This window comes from Cajanus cajan, chromosome 2 (genome assembly GCF_000230855.2).
Source record: "Cajanus cajan strain Asha chromosome 2, NIPB_CcT2T_4, whole genome shotgun sequence".
NCBI classification, from domain to species: domain Eukaryota; kingdom Viridiplantae; phylum Streptophyta; class Magnoliopsida; order Fabales; family Fabaceae; genus Cajanus; species Cajanus cajan.
In genome coordinates, this window is record NC_138518.1 from 75,778,212 (window position 1) to 75,804,048 (window position 25,837).

Sequence of the window (25,837 nt, forward strand, 5' to 3'; positions counted from 1 at the left end):
TGTATTTAAGAAATAAAAAGTGTGTGTGATGGAGAGAGAGAATGCATTGGAAATGAGTAACAAACTAGCTAGTTGGCGGAGAGAAAAGTGTGTAGTGATCTGAAATGGTTGACCAATCAAAATTGTCTTTCACGTAACGAAGTTTTAATTATTAAGGTTACAATTGAAAAGAGAAGAGAAGAGCTTCAGAAGAAAAAAAAAGGGTCCATCTCTTTGTTGATTGAGGGATGGCAGAAAAGAGGTTCATCGTTGAGGTGGAGAAAGCCACAGAGGCAAGAGAAGGAAGGCCATCAATGGGTCCTGTTTATCGCAGCATTTTTGCCAAAGATGCACTTCCTCCTCCCATCCAAGGTCTTGATACATGTTGGGATATTTTCAGGTATATATATGTCATCATTATCATTGTTACTTTCATGCACAATCACCATTAATCTTATCTTATTTGATTTATATACATGTAATATAATATAACATAAAACATTCACATTAACACAACACCAAACCTATGTGTGTTTGGTTCCATGTTTCAGATGTGATTTTCCATATCTCGTGATTTGTGAAGATAATAGTTATAACTTCTGTATCCCAATGCGATTCCCTTTTTTTTTTTTTAAAAAAAAAAACACATATCACCGCATGTTACACATCCATGCGTTTCCTACACTATAATTGCTATATTTGTAAGGTTAAAAAGAAGACAAAACTGAAAAGAAAAAAATGAGTTTGATTTTGATGGTGTAAAGGTTTTTATATTGATAATTAATTAAAATAATTCTAGACATTTTTTTTAGAATGATTATTATGAATTTAATTTAAATAGAATGTTATCTAATATCATATATAGTGTCATGTTTATTAATCTTTATAATAATTATCTTCATATTAACATGATTTTTAATTTATGTGTTGACATTGTATAAAATTAAACTTAATTATTACAGAAGTTAAAAATCTTAGTTGATAATTTATGATTGAATTATAATATAAAGAAATTTTCACACTTCTAGTGCTATCGTATTCAAATTATGATGTGTGTGCGTATATGTTTCTGGCGAATTGTGGGCTTTTTTCTCTATAATATTTAGTAAGAGATTGTTATTTCTTCATGCAATTGGAGAATTATGTGTGTACATATATTTGGATTTGAACAGAATGTCAGCTGAGAAAAATCCAACAAAGCCAATGCTTGGTGTTCGTGAAATCGTGAATGGGAAGGTAAATTATTTCTCTTTATATTTGACTTTTATCATCAGCAAATGTGTTGCCATTTTTTTAAATAAAGATCTATATAAGTCAATTTCATTAAGTTGGTTCTTATAAGAATAAATTAGTATCTTTAGTTGTAATTTCGTATTTAAGATGAAAATTAAATCTTGATCTTTAATTAAAAAGTATAAATGGCTAACTTTCCAAAAAAGTATACCACTTTTGGTATGTGTTACCACTTTTGACATACTCTTTTGTAGGCTGGCAAGTACAAGTGGCAAACTTACAAAGAAGTATACGACTTGGTGGTAAATGTTGGAAATTCCATTCGTGCTTGTGGTTACGGGGAGGTAAATCACCTATCTGTTTCATTAATTTCACCGAAAAATGAAACCAAAGTTTTGCTTCACTTGTTGTAATACTTAATGTTACTCGTTCAATGTTTTGTATGCTAACTGCATAATGTGTTGTCACTTGTTTTGTTATTCGTGATCAACATTGATGTACTTGGTAGTGAGTGCACTTTGACATCATGAATAGCTCGATCAAGCCCTTTGATATATTATTTTTTCATGCAAGTATATTCTCCTGCAGTATGTGAATTCAAGTTTAATTTACATAATGCTTATTTTCAGGGTGTAAAATGTGGTATCTATGGTGCCAATTGCCCAGAATGGATTATGAGCATGGAGGTAAAATTTATTTGATTATGTTTACTTCTTTGTTGTCTTTTCTCCATATAAATTTTCTTTCTTCTAATACTATTGTTTGGAGATTTCTTTTGAATTTATAGTTTGGTCTTTGTCTATTTCTTTGCGGTGTATACTTATTATTCTTTCTATTATTATTATTATTATTATTATTATTATTATTATTATTATTATTATATTGTTAATGTGATTGTTGTAGCCATTTTATGATCCTATTTAGAACATGAAGGGGGAACAAAGCAACTTTTTATTAAAACTTTGTTTCTTGAATTTCATCCATTGAATGCTTGTTGTTTCTACTATTTGGTGCTCTGACTATATGGTAGGCATCGATCCTTGCGTACCTTGAGATGGCCTTTCTAATGTTGCAATACTAATTTATGTCTTCCCAATATTTTCTGACATATTGCAACATAATTTCAGGCCTGCAATGCTCATGGACTTTACTGTGTTCCCTTATATGATACGTTAGGTATGTGCAAGGCTTCTTTAATTAGCATGTTCCTACACCATGGTGATGGATTGACTCATCCACATTCTGAAATTTGTTTTCATATTAGTACACAAGATTCACCATTGTTAAAGATCAATCATCTGAACAATTTAATTATTAGGTGAAGGAACATGACTGGTTTGTTTATATATCCAACATAACTAACTATTCACATAACACAATACTTAATGTTTGTGTATATAAAAAAGAACACCTCATAGAACAAACATATTGATAATCCAAGTTACAAGTAAAGTTTCGTAGATTTTTTAACCAAGAAGATTTGTTGTCTGAGTATTTTTGAAATGTTAATTTTAATGAATTTTGACACTGATATACACATATATATGACTTACAAGGTTCTGGAGCTGTGGAATTTATTATATGTCATGCAGAGGTCACAATTGCATTTGTCGAAGAAAAGAAGATACCTGAGGTTTACGCCTTTTGAAATTATTTAATACATAATTTTAGGAATGATTAAGAATTGTGTAATACAATTTTCTGTTAATAGTCAGTCTTACCTATATATTTGTTGTCGAAATTGAAACTTTTCAGCTATTGAAGACATTTCCAAAGGCAACACAATATCTCAAGAGTTTGTTTCATTGATTCTCTTCATTCATTCCTATAATATTCATGTGATTGAAAACAAGTGATTACATTAATATATTTATGGATTTTGTAGCAATTGTGAGCTTTGGAAAGGTTACTCCTGAACAAAAGGAAGAAATCGAAAAGTTTGGGTTGACAGTTTATTCATGGGATGAATTTTTGCAAGTGGTGCGTTATTCATTTGACATATTATATATTATTCTTTCTCTTATTATTAGTTGTAAAATTTCACTGAAAACGTTCATTCTATAATTACTTGGTAAAATCTACAATTACTTTAACACATGCCATGAAAAACATTAGGGTTATATATTCCTATCTCTTTTTGGTATTAATATTCCTATCTCTATCATTGGCAAAATATGTTTTTTTTTTTTGTTTTGTAAATGAGAAATTCAATTCAAAATATGTATAGGTACACTTCCAAAAGTGTATTTAAGTTTCTAACTATAAAGATCAAGGAAAACAACGTGTTTCTATTTTTTATGGATATTTACTTGTTGCATTTTTTAATCTTCATTTGAGTTTTTGATGTCTAGAACAGGGTAAAAATCAAAGTTTTGATTTTCCTGAGAAAAAGAAAAGTGATGTGTGTACAATAATGTATACGAGTGGAACTACTGGTGACCCAAAAGGAGTATTGATTTCCAATCAGAGCATTATTACACTTTTAGCTGGAATTCAACAAGTGTTATTGGGTTGCAATGAAAAAGTAAGTAGTTTTTAATTATGGATCTGTTTAGATAAATTTTTCAAAAAGTACTCTTAGGAAAGAAAAAGAAAAAAGAAAAATTAAAATAAGTTTTTTCATAAATTAAAACTAGTTTAGGCAAGAATTAAAAATAGATTTTGGAGAAATTAATTGGATAAAACTTCTACAAATTAATTTATGAACAAACTAATTTTTGAAAAAAAATTAATTTTTTTTTCTATCTCTCCCATCTAAAAATGTTTCTAGAGAAATTTATCCAAACATAATGTATAACTCCTACATGACTTCTAAATTGCAATCTCTTTTTGATTAAGTTCCACATATTGGTTTTTTTAATGAGTGTTCTAGAAATGTTTTCAGTTGTGGGATAATGAATATTTACCATCTTGTCTTTGAGTTTTCTAATCATCCTGTTTTCCTTGCTCTTGTAGTTGACTGACAAAGATGTATACCTATCATACCTTCCTCTTGCACATATCTTTGATAGGGTTATCGAGGAAGCAATGATATTGCATGGTGCCTCAATAGGTTTCTGGCGTGGAGTGAGTAGATGTGCTAAACATTTCATCATAGGATGAAGGCTTGATATGATTATTGAGTTTTAGATTTAATTTCATTCCAACAAAAGTCAAATTGTATTTGATAATAATGTTAACACAAATTGTGCAATGGTTTCAGGATATCAAATTGTTATTAGAAGACATTGGAGAGCTAAAGCCAACCATTTTTGTTGCTGTTCCCCGTGTGCTTGATAGAGTGCATACTGGTAAGCTTTTGTCGTTGTTGACAATTTAGTGGTATTTCTAAAATTTATGGTGTTGAACTATTGATGATCAAATTATGATTTTAGGAAGGATAAAACTACTCTCTAACTTATTTTTTTAGTTATTGGACAAATCTTTTCGCTAATTCCCCTTCTCTTTTAATTCGTTTGAACAATTTCTCGTATTTTAACAAAAAAAAAAAAGAGTAATGCATTAACAAATCTCAATCTCAATATGATATATAGGTTTGACACAAAAGATTACTACAGGGAGCTTTGTAAAGCAGACAATGTTCAATTTTGCCTACTCATAGTAAGTACTACTATGTTTCTATGTCATTGTAATTTTTGAAAAATCATCACATACCTTGTAAGACTTACTATGGAAATGAGTGTTCTTATGCCAACCAAATCACACTAAAAAGATCATTGAGATTACTATTAGGTTATATATCAAAACTATTATCCTTTTCTTGGCATTACAATATTCTGAAAAATATTGCTTCTTTTTTTTTTTCTAGCAAGTTGCATAACATGAATAAAGGGCAAACTCATGATGTGGCATCTCCCCTATTTGACAAAATTGTATTTAGTAAGGTGATGCAACCTCGTTCATCGAATTCCCAACCCCTTTGTTACAAACATCAACTTTAACAAAATTGTTGACTAATATACTCTTTTTGTAACTTGGTCAGGTGAAGCAAGGTTTAGGGGGTAACGTACGCATAATTTTGTCTGGAGCAGCACCTCTATCTAGACATGTGGAAGGTTTTCTACGGGTGGTGACTTGTGCTCATATTCTACAAGGATATGGTATGCTTTTGTTAAAACTTGATCAATCTTATTCAGACCATACTATCTTCTTTTAAGTCGTTTTAAATCTTACTTTTATGAAAGAAAAAATTCATTTACATGGAGAGAAAAGAAATTACGTGGGATTTGGAGGAGTAGAGGTCCTCCATACTGAACAAAGAAGAAATGGAAAATTTTTCCCAATCTTTAATCAAGACTTCTAAACTTCTCCAAAGGGTAAATCCATCAAGTGAGTCATACTTAGTCTCATTGAGCATAACTATAAAAGGATTAGCCTTTAATAAGGGAAAAACGGAAAATGTATCAAGTCGTGTCAAGTAAAAGTTTTGTTATAATGAAGATTAATAATAATACTTTTTATTTCATTACAGAAATGCCTTTGTTTTAAAAGAAAAGTAAATAATAATAATAATAATAATAATAATAATAATAATAATAATAAAGGCCCTTAATTGTCATCTCTCAAAGTTATCATTATTTGGAGCTTAGACCAAGTTATGAGTTATGAGAATGTGTCCACATGTTAAAGAATAACAAAACACAAAGGAGAAACATAACATATTTTTAGGAAAAACAAAGCATAATAATAACGAGGTTAAAACGGTGGAGATTAACAATATTTAAGGTTAGCATCTTCCTAATTCTCTTTCTAAGAACCCTAGTTCAATCTCAACATTTAACTTCCAATTAAAGATCAATTTCAATATTATATGTAAACTTCAATTCCTTGATAGTTACTCATGTACCCCTTTTTTCTAAACTAAAAATCTCAACTTCTTAGATTTTCTCAATTTGGAAAAACATGATTAATTGTAAGAATTGTTAGGATACAAACAAGTCCTACATCGATAAAATAAGAAGAAAAAAAATAACTTATAAAACATACACATATTCTAAAAGTAAGGTTGGATGCTTTTAGAGAGTCTTATAAAATATCCTCTTAAACAAATATCATAAAATAACTCCACCAGTGGTATCAGAGCCGTAAGATTAGATGCGGTAACAATATTCATAATCCTCATATATAACTCATAACATATATTCCATTACATGAAAGGTTAAAGTCTCTTGTTTGAGGAGAGGATTATTGGGATACAAACAAGTCTCACATCTTATAAAATAAAAGAAAAAATAACATATATGCTTGTTTAATAACCTTATAAAAATAACTGTTATAAAATATTCCCTCAGACAAATACCATAAAATAACCCCATCAAGAATTCATAATAGCACATAATTATCAATTTTTATTCTTAGGATATCAATAACTATATTTATTTACTCCAAATTTCAATTAACTAACCAATTTTCCAATTGTGAGAGAATGAATCTAGAGCCACTCCAGGTGATCAAGCCATAAGAGCATTAAGAGAAGTACAGTCACATTAATTGAAAGAGAAGAGTTTGGATCAAGATAAAAGTAACTTAAAATTTCCTAAACTTTGAATTGAGAAATTTGACTTAGAATTTGGTTTTCAAGTAGTAATGTAGTTATCATCTAAAATTGTCATTGATTAATGAGATAAGAGAAGAAAGACAATTGCCAAATACTTTTAAATATGTATTTAAGATGCATTAGATGTTTTGTGTGTATGTGTTGTTATTAGAGTATGGACATATTAACACGTTTTTGTTCAAATGAAAATAGGTTTGACAGAAACTTGTGCGGGCACATTTGTTTCATTACCAAACCAAACAGACATGCTTGGAACGGTGGGGCCTCCTGTACCATTTGTGGATGTATGCCTCGAATCAATACCGGAAATGGGATATGATGCTCTTGCTAGCACACCAAGAGGAGAAATTTGTGTGAAGGGAAGTACTGTGTTTTCAGGCTACTACAAACGTGAAGACCTCACCAAAGAGGTTATGATTGATGGATGGTTTCACACAGGTTAATTTTTTCATTTTTCAGTTCATCTTTAGGTAATTTATCAATCTATTTGGATATTTTAAAGTTTTTCTATTAAAATATATTCTTTATTTTTTTGTCAAAAAATTCTTCAAACATTTTTAAGTTTATATTCAAACAAACACTATATATATTTTTACATTGTTACATTTTATTCATGAATGGTCTAATTAAATAGGGGATATTGGAGAGTGGCAACCTAATGGAACCATGAAAATTATTGATCGGAAGAAGAATATATTTAAGCTTTCACAAGGAGAATATGTTGCTGTTGAAAACTTGGAGAATATTTATGCTCAAGCTTCTGTTATTGAATCTGTATGTATTGTAAACCCTTCTCTTTTAATGAATTTATTTATTCACCTTCAAACATTAGGAAAAATTGTTATTTTTCTAACATCCAAATTTATGAATAATGAAATCAAAAGTTTAGTTTAAGGCAAATATTGTTTTGATTTCCTACTCTATGTTCAGATATGGATCTACGGAAACAGTTTTGAGTCATACCTCATTGCTGTTATTAACCCTAGAAAACAAGCAATTGATCAGTGGGCAGAAGAAAATGGTATAACCGCGGATTTCAATTCTCTATGTGAAGATTCTAGGACAAAAAGTTACATAATTGGAGAGCTCTCCAAGATTGGAAAGGAGAAAAAGGTCTATTGATATTCTCTAACTTTTGTATTAACCTGATAAATTTTAGAATTTCTTAGAATAATTATATTATTCATTCTTGTCTTTTCTATAACATTTTTAAAGCATACTTTTCTCTCTTTACTACATAATCTATCTTGCTACACATTTCTTTCTCTTTGTTTTTTTTTCTTTCTCCCTCATACTGTAAGAAAAGTTGTATAAATTTAGAGTACAAATATAATTTATGTTCTAAAAAAAATTACAGTACGCTTGAAAGTTTCTATCAAGCATATCTCTTTAATAAAACTTAACATTAATATGAAATTTCCCACAATACCAAAATTATTTGCAGTTAACATATAATATATGCTTTTCAAGCAAAAGATACATGTTTGTTTATTTTTTTAAATTTTTGACTTGATATATTAATACAATTACTTACGATTGAACAGTTGGATGGATCAAATTTATTTTGTAAAGTGATTGAAATTCGAATTGTGTGTGAAGTATTATTCTAAAAGCAATTTATATGATTGTATATATGTGCCTGCTAATATATATACATCTACTTAAGCTTTATGGGATCCTAATTATTGTTTGTTTGTCAGTTAAAAGGTTTTGAGTTTATTAAAGCTGTTCATCTTGACCCAGTTCCATTTGACATGGAACGTGGCCTTATGACTCCAACATTTAAGAAGAAGAGACCTGAATTGCTTAAATACTACCAGGTACAAAACATCAAATACTCAAGATTTAATTGTGCTTCATATAAATAGAAATGGGTGATAATTGTGAATGGAATGGATGATAATTTTATTTTTTTCTTGGTTAATATTTTAATATCCTTATCAACAAATAAACAATAGTTTAACTTTTATATGTACTATTAGTGTAAAATAATTTTACACTATTAGTTAATAAAAAAATATATAATAAATATATGACTTTCAAAATAGTTGTTATAGATGTTAATAAACTTACTATATATAAATTGTGATTAAATTGCAGAATATAAAGTTTTTTCGCTATTAATACTTGAATTATTTATTTAATAAAGAAAAATAAAATAAAAGTCATTCAATTTTAATTTAGCAAATATTTTATAATTTGACTCTTTAAAGTAAGAAAGTAAATAATATTCACCCTTTGATTCGAAATGAGTTACAAGATTAGTAGATATATTCTATCTCAAATCATAGGCGGGCAAACCTTATTTATTTCATATTTTCATTTACATGTTTTCAATTTAAAGGAGTTACATCTTAATGCATATGCATTATGTAGGTATAAGTTAAATCTTAATGCATATGCATTATATAGGTATAAGGAACTCAATGTTTAGCCTCTGAGTAGCTGCCGAACAAATCTCTTTTTATTCCAATTCATCTTTTAATTTGTTAATTGCCTAGCCTTTTTGCCCATTTAACTGTTTTTTCTTTTACTATTTTAGTACAAATTTATACAACTTTCTAATCTATAGGTTTCAAAACTAATTAATGTTTATGTTTTAGTATTGACTGCAATTTTTTGTCCACAGAATACAATTGACAATATGTACAACGCACTAAAGACAGAGAACAAATCCAGAGCTTGAGATATTGATTTCGGAGACAATTTATTATTTATTTTATACATGTGATTGTTCTAGTCTTTTTCTTTTGGTGACTGTGTAGTTGTAGATGATTATTTTTAGATGGAAAATAATATGCATGGATAGTTATTCAACCATAAGGTACGGAAATATGTTCAGGAAGGTCAATTTATATTAAAAAATATTGAATTGTTGCTTCATCATGACAATAAATAATAGTTACTTCTCTTATACAATATTGAGTAGATTTTCAATGTGGAAATTTTCCATATTTGACCCATTAGATACAATATAGAGCTAATTTTCAGTACAAAAGATGTTTGGGTGCTTTTGAGTTCTTCATTTTTGGTACAAGACATGAAAATGTCATTCGTTTTGTTAGTTTCTCCAGTAGATCAGCTTTGGCATTTCTCGGGAAAATATTTAAACATCAATTATTTCACAATACTAAATATGAATTCAGAATTTTATTCTTAGAAACGTATGATATTTTCCATTAATTTTATGATAAACCAAAAGGTTTTACTATATACTAGGGTGTATTGAAGTTGCTGGCAGAACAAGTCTTTTAAATACAGTAAATTTTCTACCCGATTTCACTTTCCACATGACTTACTAAAATGTTTAATATATGACCCAATTCAATTATTTTGGATTCCAAATACCCTTGTGGTTTTGACTTGAATCCCATTTTGAGAGAGAGATGCTCGTCTGATCATATTCATACATTACATATTATGCATGTTTGATTTTGCATCTCCAAAATTTATATCCATGTCATTGTCAAACACGAGGTAAATGTATATAGCATAAGTATATTTCTGCTGACATTTTACTATATTTTTCCCTAGAAAGAATCTTATAAAAAAAAAAAGATAAATAATAAAGTAAAAAAGTCGTATACCTAGAGAGATGAAATTAATATCAAAATATACGTAAGTATGCTATAATGATTTGTTGGGTTAATTAATTTAAAAAACACAATGTCATGCGAGTGGAAGTGTATATGAAAATTTGAGATTAAGAGTTGAAAGAAAGTCATAAAAAAAAATGCAATACTTTAAAAATTAGACTGATTATTAAATTGATCAAAGTACTAATTTAAAGTTTGAAGATTAAGCTATGATTGAATTGATATTAGTTAAATAATTTATAAAATAATATTAAACTAACAAGTTTACATTTAAAATAATAATAAAAATACAAATATTTTAAGTTAATTTTATTTTTAAGAGAAAATTAAAATAACATTGTATTAAAAAATTTCGTTGAGCTTCTATAAACCAAGTTTTAATAATTTTTCAATTCCATGATCAGTTTTCATTATTAGGCTGGCTTTATTGTTTGTTTGAACTGGTAAGCTAACCAGTTGGGTCCGGGGAATAAGGGAGTATAGTGGTGCGAATGAGAACTTGTGGAAAGATTGTGAGTATGTGCTGTACCTAACTCTAAATATGGTGTGTTGTGAATGGGTGTGGGTCGATGATGCTGTAAGCCCGAAAGTTTTATGAATGAATGCTTGTAAGTGAGTAGACAATGCAATGAAAAAATTTCGTGATATGAAAAAGGGACTAGCATTGATGAGAGAGTATTGGATTAGTATAAAACCTCTATATTTATGTGATTCAAAATTTTGATAGGATTATTTATTAAAAAAATGAATTGGATTTAATCAATAACTAGAGACTATTTTTATTAACATTAAAAATATTCAAATAAATGTTATCTATCAAAACAAAAATCCATAAACAAGAATACAGATAAATACTCGATATATATTGAATAAAATCAACTAACATAACATATCAATTAATGTCAATTAATGTGTTAACATGTACTATATTAAAATTTACAATAAATAAATATTTTTAAATATATAAATTATATTATAATTAATTTTTATTATAATAAATACTTATGAACATAAATTTTCTCTGCCCAAATTAAAATAATTATATTTAAATAAGAACATTTTTAAGAATTAATTTTCAATAAAAACATTTTTAGAAAAAATCTTCAACAATGTCATTTTTTCAATTTTTTAAACATCTTATCTCTTTTAATTTATTCTTCCTTAATTTAATAAGAAGATATAATTTATTCTCACAAAATCTTATCTTTAAAAATATAGGCATTCCGATTACAACTTCATACTCAAGTATCAAACCTCAATCTTTAGTCAAAAGACAAAGTGCCTGGTAACAACTTTCATCCTTTATTTCTAGATTAAAATTTAATTTTAATATTTTAAAAAATATATATCTATAGGTAAAAATATCTTTATTGAAAAAGCCATTTATGATTTATCAAAGTATATTTTGTATTTCCAAAGATTAGATTCTTAGGAATATTATCATTTGAAATGTTATTCCAATATTCCCGGATATACTTGAAACAAAATGTTAGATTTTAATGTTTCCCAGGAATATTTTTGCGATTCAAAATAATTTAAATAAAAATAGAAATTACAACAAATCCTTCTATTTTAGAATTGGTAGTTTCAAAAGACCAAAGAGGGATTTAAAACCCTAGCTCGATATTCTCTTTGCATGAGCCATGCTTAAAGCTTTCTTTGTCCTTATCTCTTCGAGTCACTTTAGGATGTCCTTCGAAGCATCGTCACCATCCTTTCCATCTTTCTGTGACATAAAACCTAGACGGAAACTCCAAGATTTTGTATTCTTGATTGGATGGAGCTAGCTTGGTCCCTTTACTATCCTGCCATTGGTGCATAGAACAACAAAGTATCAAGTATCTTCACTGAGTTTGATTCGCTCTGCATCCCACTATTTCTTCATTCCTTTGTCTCGGAGTCATTGCTCGTAGCCTACACTCAATGGAACCTGCAATCTTATAATCAGTTGAACCTTGAGCCTTGAAATTAACCAAACTTAATAGTATTCGATTAAGGTGGTTGTGTTGAGCTTGGACATTAGTTCTCATATCAAATACCCTACCCTTTATTTCATGTTGTTCAATTGCAACAGCAACAGAGGCCTATTTGAGGTCATTTTAGCATCTCCCCCCAATTTTATGGAGACATGCCATTAACCTTTATTCAATAATGCATGCCTTCTTCAAGGGCCAAGATTTTCGCCATCATAGATATCTCGCTGTATGTCTTAGCCTTTATTTAAGCCATACTAAGTTGGAGGCTTGGAGCCAAGGCACAGCATCACATTTGGTTTCCCTATCAAAAACATGATTTAGCTTTCACCTCGTGATCGTCTTGAGCTATTAATCATGAAGCCATCTCTGTTCATATCACATGCCCTTCTCTGCACAAAGCAACCAAATGCACATAACCCAGCATAAATGGGAGGAGGATATCACTAAAATGAAGTCTAAGCAAAGTAATACTGTAAAATTGACAACGATTATGAAAAACAGGATAAATGAAAATAAAAATTACCAATCCCATGAGTGCAAACAATTATATGAAAGGAGATTTCTGAATTCAATCCAATTGTTTCTCATATATTAAACTGCCACTTTCACTACTAGATGCAAGAGGCAAAGACGTAAACTGAAATGCAAGTAACTCGTCCCTGCTATACTTCAATCTTTGGTCTATGTATAAATAATGAAAAAATAAAATTAGATAATCATATTAAACTAGCAACTTAAAGATTAGAAGGTTAATAGCAATTACCTACAAAATATGGAGAGACGGGAATCTGATCTTTCTTCTTAGCCATTTGCATAGTCCTGGAAGTTGAGCGAGATGGAGTGGAATGATTAAGTCCATTTTGGTTAAAAGGAAATACGCTACCAAGTTCATGGCTGACTTCAACTTGTGGATGATTTCTACAGAACGACAAGATAGTGTCTTCAGTTAAGAGCCAACAACCTCTGAGGTCCAGCAGTTTCAGAGTTTCAGGAGCCTTAAACATATCAAGCCCATAATTTGTCAATACCGCATCACAAATACTAAGATTTGTCAATTTAGGAATTGATGATAAATAGTAAAGTGACACGTCTGCAAGTGAAGCACTTTTAAGAGATAAATATCTCAGCTCCTGGAAGCTTGACAAAGGGTATAAAGCTTCATCCCTAACTTGTGTATGCTCCAAATTCAACCTTTCTAATTTAAGATTTTGCAGAGCCATTAGAGAGAGTGGGGAGTCCACATCAGTCCTTCCTTGGTGCAGAAAACCTGAGTCCAAAATTCGGATAGGAAGCTTAAAGACAAAATATTAAAACTAGAAGCAGAAAATGGAAATACAAACAAATGAGAGAGATGCAGTTATATGGTATGTTAAATTTAGATAATCCACTATAACATTTAATTAAATGCTTAATCAGTAAAAATAAAGTGTTAGAATTCAGTAAACAAAGATGAGAATACTGGCATCTTTTATTTGAGAAATTAACGGAATTTTCAGTTTAAGAAAATGTTTTTTTATTTTTTTTTTGCTTTCAGTTTCTGTTTTCACAAACAGTTGCAAAAATGTCACACATGTTCTAAAATATTAGTATAGGAAATAACAACAATCTTCTGTTGTTTTCAATGTTTATTGTACAGATCTTTGAATACAAGAGATATAGTGAAAACAACGTGGCATTTAGTAATTGCATGTCACATTAATTTCATTTTATTTCCTGTTTTAAAATATTTGTATAGGAAATAAAGAAAAACAATATGCTGTTGTTTACATTGTTTATTGTACAAATCTTTGAAAACAAGAAATATAGCAAAAACTAGGTGGCATTTTAGTAAGTATATATGTGAAAATAGAAAACATTTCCCCAAATCAAACCAAATAGGCCCTAATTGGACGTTCTTCAGCCTCCAAATGGTGGTCCTGGGGAGTAGTACTAGCAAATTATAAGGTTTTATTTATACAACAATTTTTGTCAAATCTCTAACCAGTACTACACTCCATTTACAGTTCAATAAATATTCCATGCCTCAGCATGACATTAGAATATACAGTACATATCATTCAGCACAAATCAACCATTAAATTTTCTTAATATGAAATTCATCTTGTTGCTAATGTGACGGACTCCTAGGGATCATTTGATTTGAGAAAATGTTTTTTGTTTTGATGTTGTTTCACTTTGAATTATAAAAATATCACCTTATTTGCATTTTTTTTTTTTGTTTTCAAAGGTTTGAATAGAAAATTGTGAAAACAACTACTATTCTTTTCTGTTTACATTTTTTGTATTCACGGTTTCCTGCACAAACTTTTGAAAACTGGAAATAAAGTGAAGAAAAGGTGACATTTTTTGTAATTAAAAGTGAAAACAAAAATATGTTTTCTCAAACAAAATGGCCCCTTATTAATATACAATCCTTGATTTCTAGAACAGAAAACGGCTATTTAAATCTATTGTACAGACATTCAAAGAAGTCCCTTGATTCCACAAGGTAACTTGAACAAAAGACTATTGGAAAGTGATCTTTTGTCCCTGACATTGATGTGGGACAAACAGGGTAAGTTGAATATCTGGCTTAATTAAAGATAAGATTTACTCTTGGTAGGGTTTCAAATCAACTTCAGGGTTAGCAAATAAATAAAATACTCAAACAGAAGAACATAGAATCTTTAGCCTCATACATCCTATTGTTCTTCACCAAAAATGCAAAAAAGGAAATGAATGTTGTATATACATTAACACAGAAAGGTTTTGATGCAGTCTAGCATAAAAGTTTCCTAGTGAGGAGCAGCTCAGTGGTAAAGTAAAAGGGCTCAACACTGCGCTGCAGAGATAGTAGGATTTAACCAGCGTAGAGCTTATATCTGCCACCACAGGTATTACACATGAATTTGTAAATAACAATAGTAACAACTATGTCAAGTAATTAAATACCTTTAATGTTTGTATTGCTCAAGTCAAGATCCTTTAATGAAGGCATCATACTAATAAATAAGATGGCAGTGTCATCTACTGCTGTCTGAGATAATGACAGAATTTCAAGATTGGGAACGTGTCCAGCTAAAATTCCTATTCCAACAGAACTAACCCTGGTACCACTCAGATTCAAACTTTTCAAGTTTCCACCAGCGCAAGCAACCATGTCAACTGAATCATCCCCCATCATGCATGAGGTGAGATTGAGATGCTCTATTACTTTCATTTTACTTAAGAAGAAGAATCTGCTAAGGCTGGAATGGGCTACATCCAAAAAGGATAGAAAATTTGTATTTGCATATAACAAGGTTTCAGCTTCATTCACGAATGTAGCCCCAGAGAATATGAGCTTTGCCAAAGGAGCTTTATAATCTTCAAGTATAGAATCAATAGTACAATTACTCATGTTCAGGCATTCAAGAGATGATAATTTAGGCAATTTTGTGACACTGGTCCAAGCAAGATTAAGATAGCTCAACTTTGGAAACGTATTGAGAACAGCAGCACCTTCATTTGATATTTTACTACCCCAAAGATCAATATATTGCATCATTTTCAGTACCTAGGAGAAGGGTGTTTAAAGGGAAACAGTAATGAATATCAAAAACAAAAAATATATAGACATTTTTATGACTTAAGAACAGAACACAGATTCATAAAAAACACACACATTCACACACCCACACTCTAAAATGCAATACATTGGGTCCTTAGCTGAAACATACAATAATATCTAAAAGAGAATTTGAGCCACTCATTTGAGAAAAGTGAGTTCCCATGCATCTGCGGTGAAATGAGCTGCTGCATACAGCAGGTCACTACAGCCCAAAGCCAAAACATTGGAAAACAGTGCTAAACTGAACCCCAATTAAATACAAAACCATAACCAATCAGCAATAATAGAAAGCAATAAATAATGATTTTGCGAAAATGTTAACACAAATTTAGATGCAGAAATATGATCAATGATGTGCATTAAAATGTTCTCAGTCTGCTTGTAAAAAACTAAAAGAACCAAAGTTTTGAAATAGAGGGATTATTAGAAATAAGAATCAATCGTGTAGCATACAATATCTTACGTGAAGTATAAACCCAATTAAAAAAAGGTTTGGATCCATTAATAATAGTAGCGTAAGAGTTGACACAATTACGGCTTCTAAGAAACTTCTGTGGCAAATGTATCTAAACAAACCACCCGTTGAAGTATGGCTAGTTATCATATTCATCTAGCAGCACAACAAGTTTCATAAAAATTATACAACTACAAGAATAAGATGAAGCGCCAAATATCTTCATCTCTGTTAAAAAATACTATAATTCTATCATAAATTGATGGAGTAGATGGCTTTGGTTGGTGTTCCTACCGTAAGTCCGGACTTACGGTAGGAACAGTTGGTATCGCATTTATTATCAAATACACTAGCACGAAAGGAAAAATAAAATACCTGCAACGAAGTTAATGCCACGTCATCTACGGGCAAACCACCCAAGTCAAGAAGAGACAAGTGTTTAAGAGAGGCGAGAAGCTTGACACCTTTGGCAGTGACGCTTGTTTCCGAAATGCGTAGCTTCTCCATATTAGGAATGGAAAGAATATGGTTAATTCCAGCATCGTTGACCTTGAAGCATCTGGATAGGTCCAACTCTTGAAGGCTCGTCATTCCTAAAATCAATTAAGCGCCACGCAATGAGCGATCTCGCAAACAGTAACGGCAAGAATAGGTGAAGTTTAGGGTTAGAGTAAGAACGAAGATACCTGTAATAGGCCAAAGAGCTGAAGAGTTGATTCGATGACAATCGGCGAGGTTCAAGCAGCGCAAGTGGCGGAAAGCTCCCAAATAAGCCATCCACTCAGCATCCACGGAGTTTTCGCCTCTCAAGTCAACCTCTTCGACGCAATGCTTGAAAACCCTAACACGGACGGAAAAAACAGAAATGTGAATTTAACACGGTCATGTTGATTGTTGAAGATATTGGAATTGGAGAGAGAGAGAGAGAGAGAGAGATTACTCGAGGAGGGAGGGAAAGAGGAGGCGGCGGGCGATGAGGCGGCGGAGGAGAGCGTCGGCGAGAGGAGAAGGCAAGCGATCGAGAGTGCGCCTCTGCATCCGCCATTTCTCGACACTTTCTCTGCTCTCACACGCTGCGTCTATGCAAAGTCCAACCAATTCGCTTTCGTTCTTCATCTTCCTTCTCAAATCGAAGGCTCGGACAATGAAATGAAATTACGGAAATCTCACTTTGATTTCGATTTGGCTTTTGGCTGGATGTTGAAGACCACCTTCCTTCTACTCTTCCCAAAAGTCAAATCAGCTCAATTGGGCCTAGCAATTCTTTTTGGGCTTACTAAAGTCAGTTTACATCAGCCTACGGTTTCCGAGAAACCATTGGGCCTGTTTTTAACAACTTAAATGAATGTATAGAAGTACAATTTGGGTGTTTTTATAAATGATTCAATTTTTTTTTATAGATTTTATAAACAAATAAAAAATTGAAGTTCTTTTTCCTAAACCCTAAACAATTGTAAAATTAGTTCTTTTCATTTTGAAAATTTCTTATAATTACAGTTTCTTCAAAAAATTACACAAAATAGCTTCTTAAAATAATCAGAAATGTATTTTTTAGTTTTTATTGTTTTGTAAAGTTTAAACAAACATCCTAAAAAATTGTAAAACTGATTTTTTTAAAAACATAAAAGCAATATTTTATAGAATTAAAGTTGAAACAACAAAATTCTTATTGGATTTCATACATATCCAAACAACTCATGAACCTAAGACGAGATGTTACTAATTTATTTTTTAAGTACACATGCATGTATTACAAAGTTTAGAGATACTTTGTACATTTTTTTTTTCAAATTTTAATATTGAAGTAAACGAAACTTTTGAATCAAGAAAAACAAATTAGACTTTTCCCTTTTAATTCACAGTCAAGTACACGTTATAGCTTAATTTTCTTTTATTGGTTATTAGTTTAGGTAATGGGTGTTCTTTCTTCGTCTCACAAGTTGACTTAATAAACAATTTTTAGATTTCACAACTAGTTATCATTGTTTTAATTTAAATCTCTGTTTGGTTATATTTTAAAAAAATATTTATTAAAAATAAAGAGTATTTTTAATAAAAAAAAATCTTAAAAACACTTCTACACTAGCAATATTCTAACATGCCCTAAGTATTACACAAAAGTTTAGCTGTGTCAGCCTGTCCACAAGCGCTTATAATAAAATATAGTCCCTCACATTTGCTTCAGATTAGAGCATCAGTTATTTATTATCTATTCATTTTGTATGGATTATTGTGCGCCTGTTTCAAATTGGTTTTCAGCTATTCTTGTGTTTTCAAGTTTGTGATTTACCTCTTTTTAAGGAGTTTTCACACCTTGTGAAAATATTTAAAGATATTGAAAAGAAAGATAACATAATTTAGTTATTTTTGGCAGTGTTTGTTTAAAACAACTTATGCAATCTAGCCCAGGGATGTAAAGCCTAACGAATAAGAAAACCTTCCTGTGCAGATAACATGTGAGTGACTAAAATTTTTTTATAGTTTATACACAGCCTAATAATTCTTGGCCACTCATTTTGAGGGGCTATGTGAAATTGTCGCACTTACCTTCAACGTTACTCTGGGTAGAATGATTTTGGTACCACCCTATTGCCCGCCCATCTAGGCTAAATTATTTATAGCACCCAGCTTCCTCCTCTAATTAGAGATTGAATTAAGGTTCTCTACAAGAAATAGAGATGTCGAATTACTTAACGACATGCTTTTTATTTAAAACTTTACCTCCATAAACTTATTATTGGATTTACCAGAGAAAAAGTTACACTTCAAATATGCTATAGGGAAAGTTTTCAATCATTCACTTATCAATATAAACTAAGCAAATTTGCAAATTAGCATTGCACAGCACAAAGACTTAATACTATAGCACAAACTGTTCTTTGTAGAGATTACAAAATGCTGCAAAGCTTACAACATCAAGCATAGAAAAGACATCCAAAGCTGTTGAAAAATAAGTAATGACTCTTCTCTGAAATATTGAGAAGTTCATTTTTTTTAAACTCCTCAACAACCCTGTTTCACTGTCTGTCTTGTATCACTCACTGTATATAAGTTGTAAAGCGGAGAAGATAGAGGATGAGCTCTGCCTTTGTCTCTTCACTCCTTTCTGCTCCGGTCCTTCCATCTTATATAATCTACCTATTATGATCTACCCTACTGAAATGCAAAATACACAAGAGAAGAAGAAGAAGATTTGACACCAAAATATAAAAGCAAAACGTAAAGACCCTCTCCTCACTGCACATTTGTATGGCTACAGAGTCTTACACAACACAGCAGTAATCCATTTCCAAATTCATCACTCTCAGGCCAACTCGTAGTTAGCCACAGAGACATCTGCTGGGGAAGCAGAATGGATGTAGACAAATTCAAGGCTTTTGCCTGGTGATAACGAGCTGAGCCATGATGGGAATGTGTAGGAATCTCCTGACTTTGTGAGACCCCAGACTGGACCATAAAGCTTGGAAATTGAAAGGTTGAGAGAATTGAGACTCTTATTAGATTTGTTAGTCACCACTGTTGAATATCTGTAGTAAGTTCTTCCATTTGCAACCCATGAGGTGGTCATCTTCTGTTCAATGGAAATTGGGCCTGACCATGAAGCTGAAAGAGAAATTCACAAGTTATATTTTCATCTCAGCATATCATTTTAGTTTCTAACTATGTATTGCTCTTGTACAATATACAAAGTGCAAGTGAAGTGAATAGTCCAAACAGTACCTGGAGATGGAGTTGTCTTGGGTTTGGGAGATGGTTGAGGCTTGGTAACAACAGGCTTAGGAGCTGGAACAGCAACTGCAAGGAAGAAATTAGAGCTGATTACTATATTAATCACCAGAAGAGTTTTAGCAGGTGAAGGGATGAGAGTGAGAATAACGATGACAATACCTGGAAGAAGCTGGTTATAGCCACCATGGCCTCCACCTAGCCGTGCTAGAAGACCAATAAGAGGAGCATTGTTATAGGTTGCCGGCTCTGTCTGCTCATAGTTATCTCTTTCATCAGCAAAGTCATCATATGCATCAGGTCCACCAACAAGAGCACCAACCAGTAGGTTGGGGTCACTCCTTTTGCTGCTGAACCAAGTAGCATAACCTCCACGGCAGCTGACAAATGAAGGGTTAACTTTGATGGAAACAATGGATGAACCTCTGTGATGAACTCTTTGTGGGAAGTTGTTTCCATAGCCAACCATGTAGCTAGTGGCTCTTGGGTTGTCTCCAAGAATGTAGTCCACCTGAAGATTTAACATGTCAAATTTTGCACCGACTAATATACTTTGAATAAATTTTTCCAGAAACACTTATCAAGCTAAATATATGGTCATACATAAGCTAAATGTATAGAAACTCACTCATCTTACCTTTTTCAAAAACATTGTTTTAACTCATGCATAAGTTAAATTAGTTGACGATTTTTTTTCCTATTTTTTTCTACTATAAGCGGTTTTAGTAAAGTTTATCTGAAACATGAAAGTTCAATTGAGTGTATGAAAGTAAATGCAGGACGTGGAATTACCTGAGACTTTGCAAGGGAGAGAAGCTCAGCTGGGGGGACATTGCCTGAACTGCATCTCAAGTTTCTACCAGAAGAAGCAAGGTAGTCAGAATATACAGTGGCTAAAAACGAGGCACTTGTGACAAACTGCATGTTGTTCCATCTCTGGCGGAAGATGAGGCCACCAGGGGTCTTCTGAACATTGCGATTACTCTTTCCAAGGCATGAACACATGAAAGATTCAGCCTTCTGCTGATATCTCTCAAAAACTGGTGAATGATGGCCAGCTTTGCCTTGCATCAGAAACTGCAAGGAAAAAACAAGAAAAGCTGCTTAGTGACTAATGTTGGATAACCAATGTTTGTTTTTTACTTATTTATTAGTGTTACCTTGGCAACTAATGTCTGAACCCCAGCATACTTGACATCCCAACCAAATTCAGTCATGCTCCAACCAGTTCCACCCATGGAATCACCATTTCTTCCAAGGTAATTCAAGTAATATTGATTGTTAGATGCTTGATACAACCATGCAGCAGCCCATAGCAATTCATCCTGCGCATACAATTTACCAAATGCACGTGCACATTAAATTTTTCAAATGGGAAAGTTTTGGATTAGTTTAAATTTAATATAGAGGGGCGAATAAACACAATTAAAGAATAAAACTTACATTGTAGCCACTGATGGATCTGTAATACTTTTGGGCAACCGTAATGCTGCTGTCATATTTGCCTCTGTATTTGTCAGCAAAATCAAACAGCTGAAATTGAACAAACCAAAAAACAGTCAGTTGAGCAGGTCCGGGTAATGGAGTAAAGTCAATCGAGTACTATTATTCACATTAATTCAATAAATTAACCTTATGTTAAGTTGGTGAACATTTATTAAATCAACATCTTGGGTATCCTCATTAATTAGATACAACTAAAATACCCGATAACAGAGGTATCAGATTCAGATCTGGGACGACAGTAGTATTTTACTTAAGGGCCTTATTGAGATCAGAATTTCGGAAGCATCTTTCTCCCTTCATCACTCCTACTCTAATAAATGAATAAATAAATGCAACATGTTTCTCACCTATCAGGAACAGTGACAAGGAATCGAGAAACCGGTGATAGTCCAATGTAACAAATCATACTAGTACTAGTACTACTAAAAAACATTTATTTGTTTTTACTTTTGTTCAGACCCAAAACACATTGATGGTTGAAGTAAATAAATACTACCAAACCACCAAAAATAGCACCGACACTGTGCCCACGTGATATGGCATAATGGCATTACCAAGTTTCAATTGTGTGATGTGAATCCATTTTCAGGGAAAGGTTAGGATCATCCGGGGCTACACAAAGATCAACTCGTACGATCCAAACCGTGACAAAAGGGTAAAAGTGGCCCTTGGGCAACCCATGAGAGACCTGGTCACTCTTCTTTCTTGTCCATGTTCCCATTTAGACATAACAACCAAAATTATTTTTGGACCACAGTCATTACTATCATTATTAATAGGCTGAGAAAAAATATACAAAGGATATTGTTAAAGAATAGAAGTGCATTAAAAAAGCTCACTAGGTGAATTAACACGTCTTTTTTACTTTTGTCATAAAAAGAATCCATCGATACTTCTTTAGTTATTATCAAGAAAAATAATTTAGACAGAACTCTTGCTCAACAAAGAAAGATTAAGGCAGAGTAAAGAAAAAGTTGGAAAAAAAATTAAGAAGTGTACAAAAAGCATTTTCATGGGTCCCGAAAGCCGGATACTATCTTCATTCCATTGCTTTTTCAGTACATAAATATTACGTACGTTCCGGAGATGTATTAGAACAAAATAAATTATGAGTGAACAAAATAAAATACTAACCTTTGAATTCGACTTTACATTTAATACGTATTAATAAAAAGTTATATGTTTTATAAGTTCATTTTTTTTATTTATTTTATAGTATTTTTTTTCCTTTCTCGTCATATAATATATCATATCTATCATTTTCTCTCAATTTTTTGTTTTTCGTTCTATCTCTCTTATTTTAACCTTCTTCTCCCAATAGGGAGTACACTCAACAATTTTATTAATTAAATCATAATAACTTGTTAAAATAAATAATTTTTTCTTGAAACTATATGTGAGAAATAATTTAAATTTTGAAAAGGTAATAATTATTGAACAATAATTTAAAATAGAAAAAGACAGGTTGAAAAAATTATAAGCACATATAAAACGACAGATAATTTTAATTAAATTAATCATGTTAATGTGAAGTTTTTTATACTGATAATCAATCATATCATTTAAATTATTTTATTTTATTTTTATTTCATTAAATAGAATTGACATCACATTATTAAAAGATATGGCTAATTATCGGTATAAAAATATTTTATACAGACAATATATAACTCATTTTAATAAAAGATTTATTAAAAGCATGGTACTGATTTGGTATACTAGCAATGAGAAAGGGATAATGTTTTATTTAATTTTCTACTGGTGTAAAAGTTTTGGGAAATTGCATAAATGGCGCCCTAACCTACGCGGCCCAAGTTGGTCGCAATAACGACTCTGACAAAAGATCCATAAAAGTGTAACTGCCTATTAACTCCAACCGCTTCACTAACATAAGCCGTTCAGAACAAACAACTCATGCGCACCACGCTTCACTGTTTGTCCACTCTCAACACTACAATGCGTTCATTACATTATCACACAATAATTAATAAAATAATAAAGCGTAACAGTGTGGAAGGTGTGTAGTGTAGTATAGTAGTACCTGGTAGGCATGGCGGAGGAGTTCGGCGGAATAGGCAGGGTTAGAGCGCCGGAAAACAATGGAGGCGGCGGCCATGGCAGCGGCGGTTTCTCCGGCGAGATCCGACCCGGGGTTGCTCGGATCGATCTTGTAGGCGTGACGGTCGGTTGTCATGTCCTCTGGCCTTTGCCAACAGTAATGGTCAGTGTTCCCGTCTCCCACCTAATCGTCAAAAAACATTCTTTATTCATAAATAAATTCATCCATTTTCAACTCTAAAAATAAAATAAAAATGAGAAATAACCCCAAGATTAAAATAACACATAAAAAAAGGTACCTCTCCGTAGAGAACATTGGGTTGTGGGTGTGCTTTGATGAAGTAGTCGGTGCCCCACTTAACGGCTTCCATGGCGTGACCAAGTTCACCGCTAGCCGCCATTTGTTTACCGTATTCAATGATGCTCCACGACAACATCGTAACGGTAAACGCCATGGGTAACCCGAACTTCACATTGTCCCCTGCATCATAGTACCCGCCAACTAGATCCACCTGTAATGTAATTCAACATCATCAGCAATTACAAAAGATCAAAACTTCACTTGTAAAATCCAACTTACCAATACTAACTCACATTATCATTTAAAGAAAAATATTTAAAAAGTTTTTTTTTTTTTGTCTTACCCCGCTGGCCTTGCCATCTTGCAAACCAGAATGTGCTCTCCATGAGACTCTCTGATTATGGGGAAGGTAGCCAGATCTCTGAGCTTCAAAGAAGAGAATGCTCTTGCTGAGAGCTTGGCCGTAGTCATGGCCAGCAAAGACAAAAGGGGGAGACAGAAGAAGAAGAAGCAGAGGGAACATGCAAAGAAGCTTTTCCATAATGTGGTGAGTGGTGAGTGAAACAGGGAAGGGCAATGCCCGAGAGCGGTAGCAGCTGAAACTTTGGATAATCCCACCAAATTAGGAGGGAAAGAGAGAAGTTTCGCAGAGAGAGAGAGAGAGTGAGTACGGGGATTGGAAACTGGGGAGGTCGAGGCTCTATATATTATGGAGGGGAGGGAAAAAGGAAGGTATCGAGAACCCAGAAATTGACAGTGATTCCATTAAAAAAATATGTAAATTCATTTGTTAATTGTTTTCCTGCTAATGTTTTTTTTTTTTTTTTGTTTTTTTAGATTGCTATGCAGACGTTCCTGATGTGTTGAGAAATGAGAATGGGACAATTGCATGTGGCCTTACAGAATGGAGGTCGGTGAGGTTTAAAACTATTTGGTTCTAATAAAATTACTGCTCACTATAGATTAATAAAAAATGGTTTGACTTAAGTGCGATAATGGTGTGTGATTAATTCTGACTAAGGTGTCCTTTTGTTTCTTGTTATGTTTTCCAAATTTTAAGACCAATTATACTTAAATTACGGAGTATTTGTTTAAAGTATTTCTAGAAAATGCTGGCAAGCAATAATTTAGTAACACTTTTTCTTAAAATAAAAAAATAAATGTTTTATCGGGAAATTGGAGTGATTAGAGGAAGTCTATTTCAAGGTCACATCACACCACATGGCTCAAAGTACACACAATAATACTTGCTAATAACCTAGCAATTCAGCACCGGCATTTTTAATCCAAGATGCGAGTAATTTTTTATAGAAAATGCAAGCCAGGTAAAATAGCCCTGCCATCAATATATTCTTAAACGGGAACATTCTATTACAATTATTTACACAGTTAAATTATAATTTAATGTTTGCAAAAAAATTAAATGTGAAATTCACAATCATGCATATGTTAAATAAAATTAAATGTTTTGCAATAATTTCTGAGTGCTCTTCTCAGCCATTCCCGTTGTGGATGCACACATGGTGAAACAGAGTGTTATAAAATCATTTGTTAAGAAAATTAAAAATAAGAAAAAATATTTAATGAAAATATAGGAGTATTTATTTTATATTGGGAAAAACCCAAGTTCCACATCGACTAGAGATTAGGCAATTGAATAGTATATAAGTGGAAAGCAACCCTCACCTTACAAGCCGGTTTTGTAGGGTTGAGTTAGGCTTAATCCACTATTCTAACATGGTATCAGAGCCATTTAGATCCACTTTAAAAATGGGCCACCCACCATTGATGCATGTCTCATAGGCATGAGGGGGTGTATTGGGAAAAACCCAAGTCCCGCCAATCCTAGATCATTAAAAAGG

General features: G+C 32.0%; 3 protein-coding genes across 7 annotated transcripts; 1 reads left to right on the plus strand and 2 right to left on the minus strand.

Moving 5' to 3' along the window:
• The first annotated feature begins 33 nt into the window (after positions 1–33).
• On the plus strand, positions 34–9,688 carry LOC109806591 (long chain acyl-CoA synthetase 4). Its single transcript, XM_083069086.1, has 19 exons — positions 34–379; positions 1,152–1,215; positions 1,467–1,556; positions 1,842–1,898; positions 2,340–2,388; positions 2,769–2,845; positions 2,968–3,007; positions 3,098–3,192; positions 3,569–3,736; positions 4,168–4,278; positions 4,415–4,502; positions 4,746–4,812; positions 5,021–5,096; positions 5,195–5,312; positions 6,962–7,207; positions 7,404–7,543; positions 7,700–7,882; positions 8,470–8,589; positions 9,399–9,688. The coding sequence occupies exons 1-19, from the start codon at positions 228–230 to the stop codon at positions 9,453–9,455; spliced, it is 1,998 nt and encodes a 665-aa protein (XP_082925212.1). The 5' UTR covers positions 34–227; the 3' UTR covers positions 9,456–9,688.
• A 2,150-nt stretch (positions 9,689–11,838) lies between these two features.
• LOC109805808 (Leucine-rich repeat (LRR) family protein) lies at positions 11,839–17,595 on the minus strand. Of its 5 annotated transcripts, none has more exons than XR_014431806.1 (8): positions 17,325–17,594; positions 17,071–17,225; positions 16,760–16,977; positions 15,273–15,876; positions 13,105–13,608; positions 12,865–13,022; positions 12,410–12,730; positions 11,839–12,279 (listed from the first exon to the last, which is right to left on the minus strand). XR_014431806.1 is itself a non-coding variant. In XM_083069087.1 (7 exons), the coding sequence occupies exons 1-6, from the start codon at positions 17,498–17,500 to the stop codon at positions 12,910–12,912; spliced, it is 1,770 nt and encodes a 589-aa protein (XP_082925213.1). In that variant the 5' UTR covers positions 17,501–17,594; the 3' UTR covers positions 11,839–12,730; positions 12,865–12,909. The 5 variants fall into 5 exon arrangements, 3 of the variants coding, with proteins under 3 accessions (XP_082925213.1, XP_082925215.1, XP_082925214.1); XR_014431805.1 differs by having other exon boundaries at positions 11,839–12,295; XM_083069087.1 differs by having other exon boundaries at positions 11,839–12,730.
• Positions 17,596–19,221: 1,626 nt separating this feature from the next.
• Positions 19,222–24,697, minus strand: GH9C2 (glycosyl hydrolase 9C2). Its single transcript, XM_083069090.1, has 9 exons — positions 24,319–24,697; positions 23,974–24,186; positions 23,658–23,858; positions 21,554–21,643; positions 21,271–21,435; positions 20,903–21,187; positions 20,273–20,621; positions 20,105–20,179; positions 19,222–19,987 (listed from the first exon to the last, which is right to left on the minus strand). The coding sequence occupies exons 1-9, from the start codon at positions 24,514–24,516 to the stop codon at positions 19,689–19,691; spliced, it is 1,875 nt and encodes a 624-aa protein (XP_082925216.1). The 5' UTR covers positions 24,517–24,697; the 3' UTR covers positions 19,222–19,688.
• Positions 24,698–25,837: the final 1,140 nt, after the last annotated feature.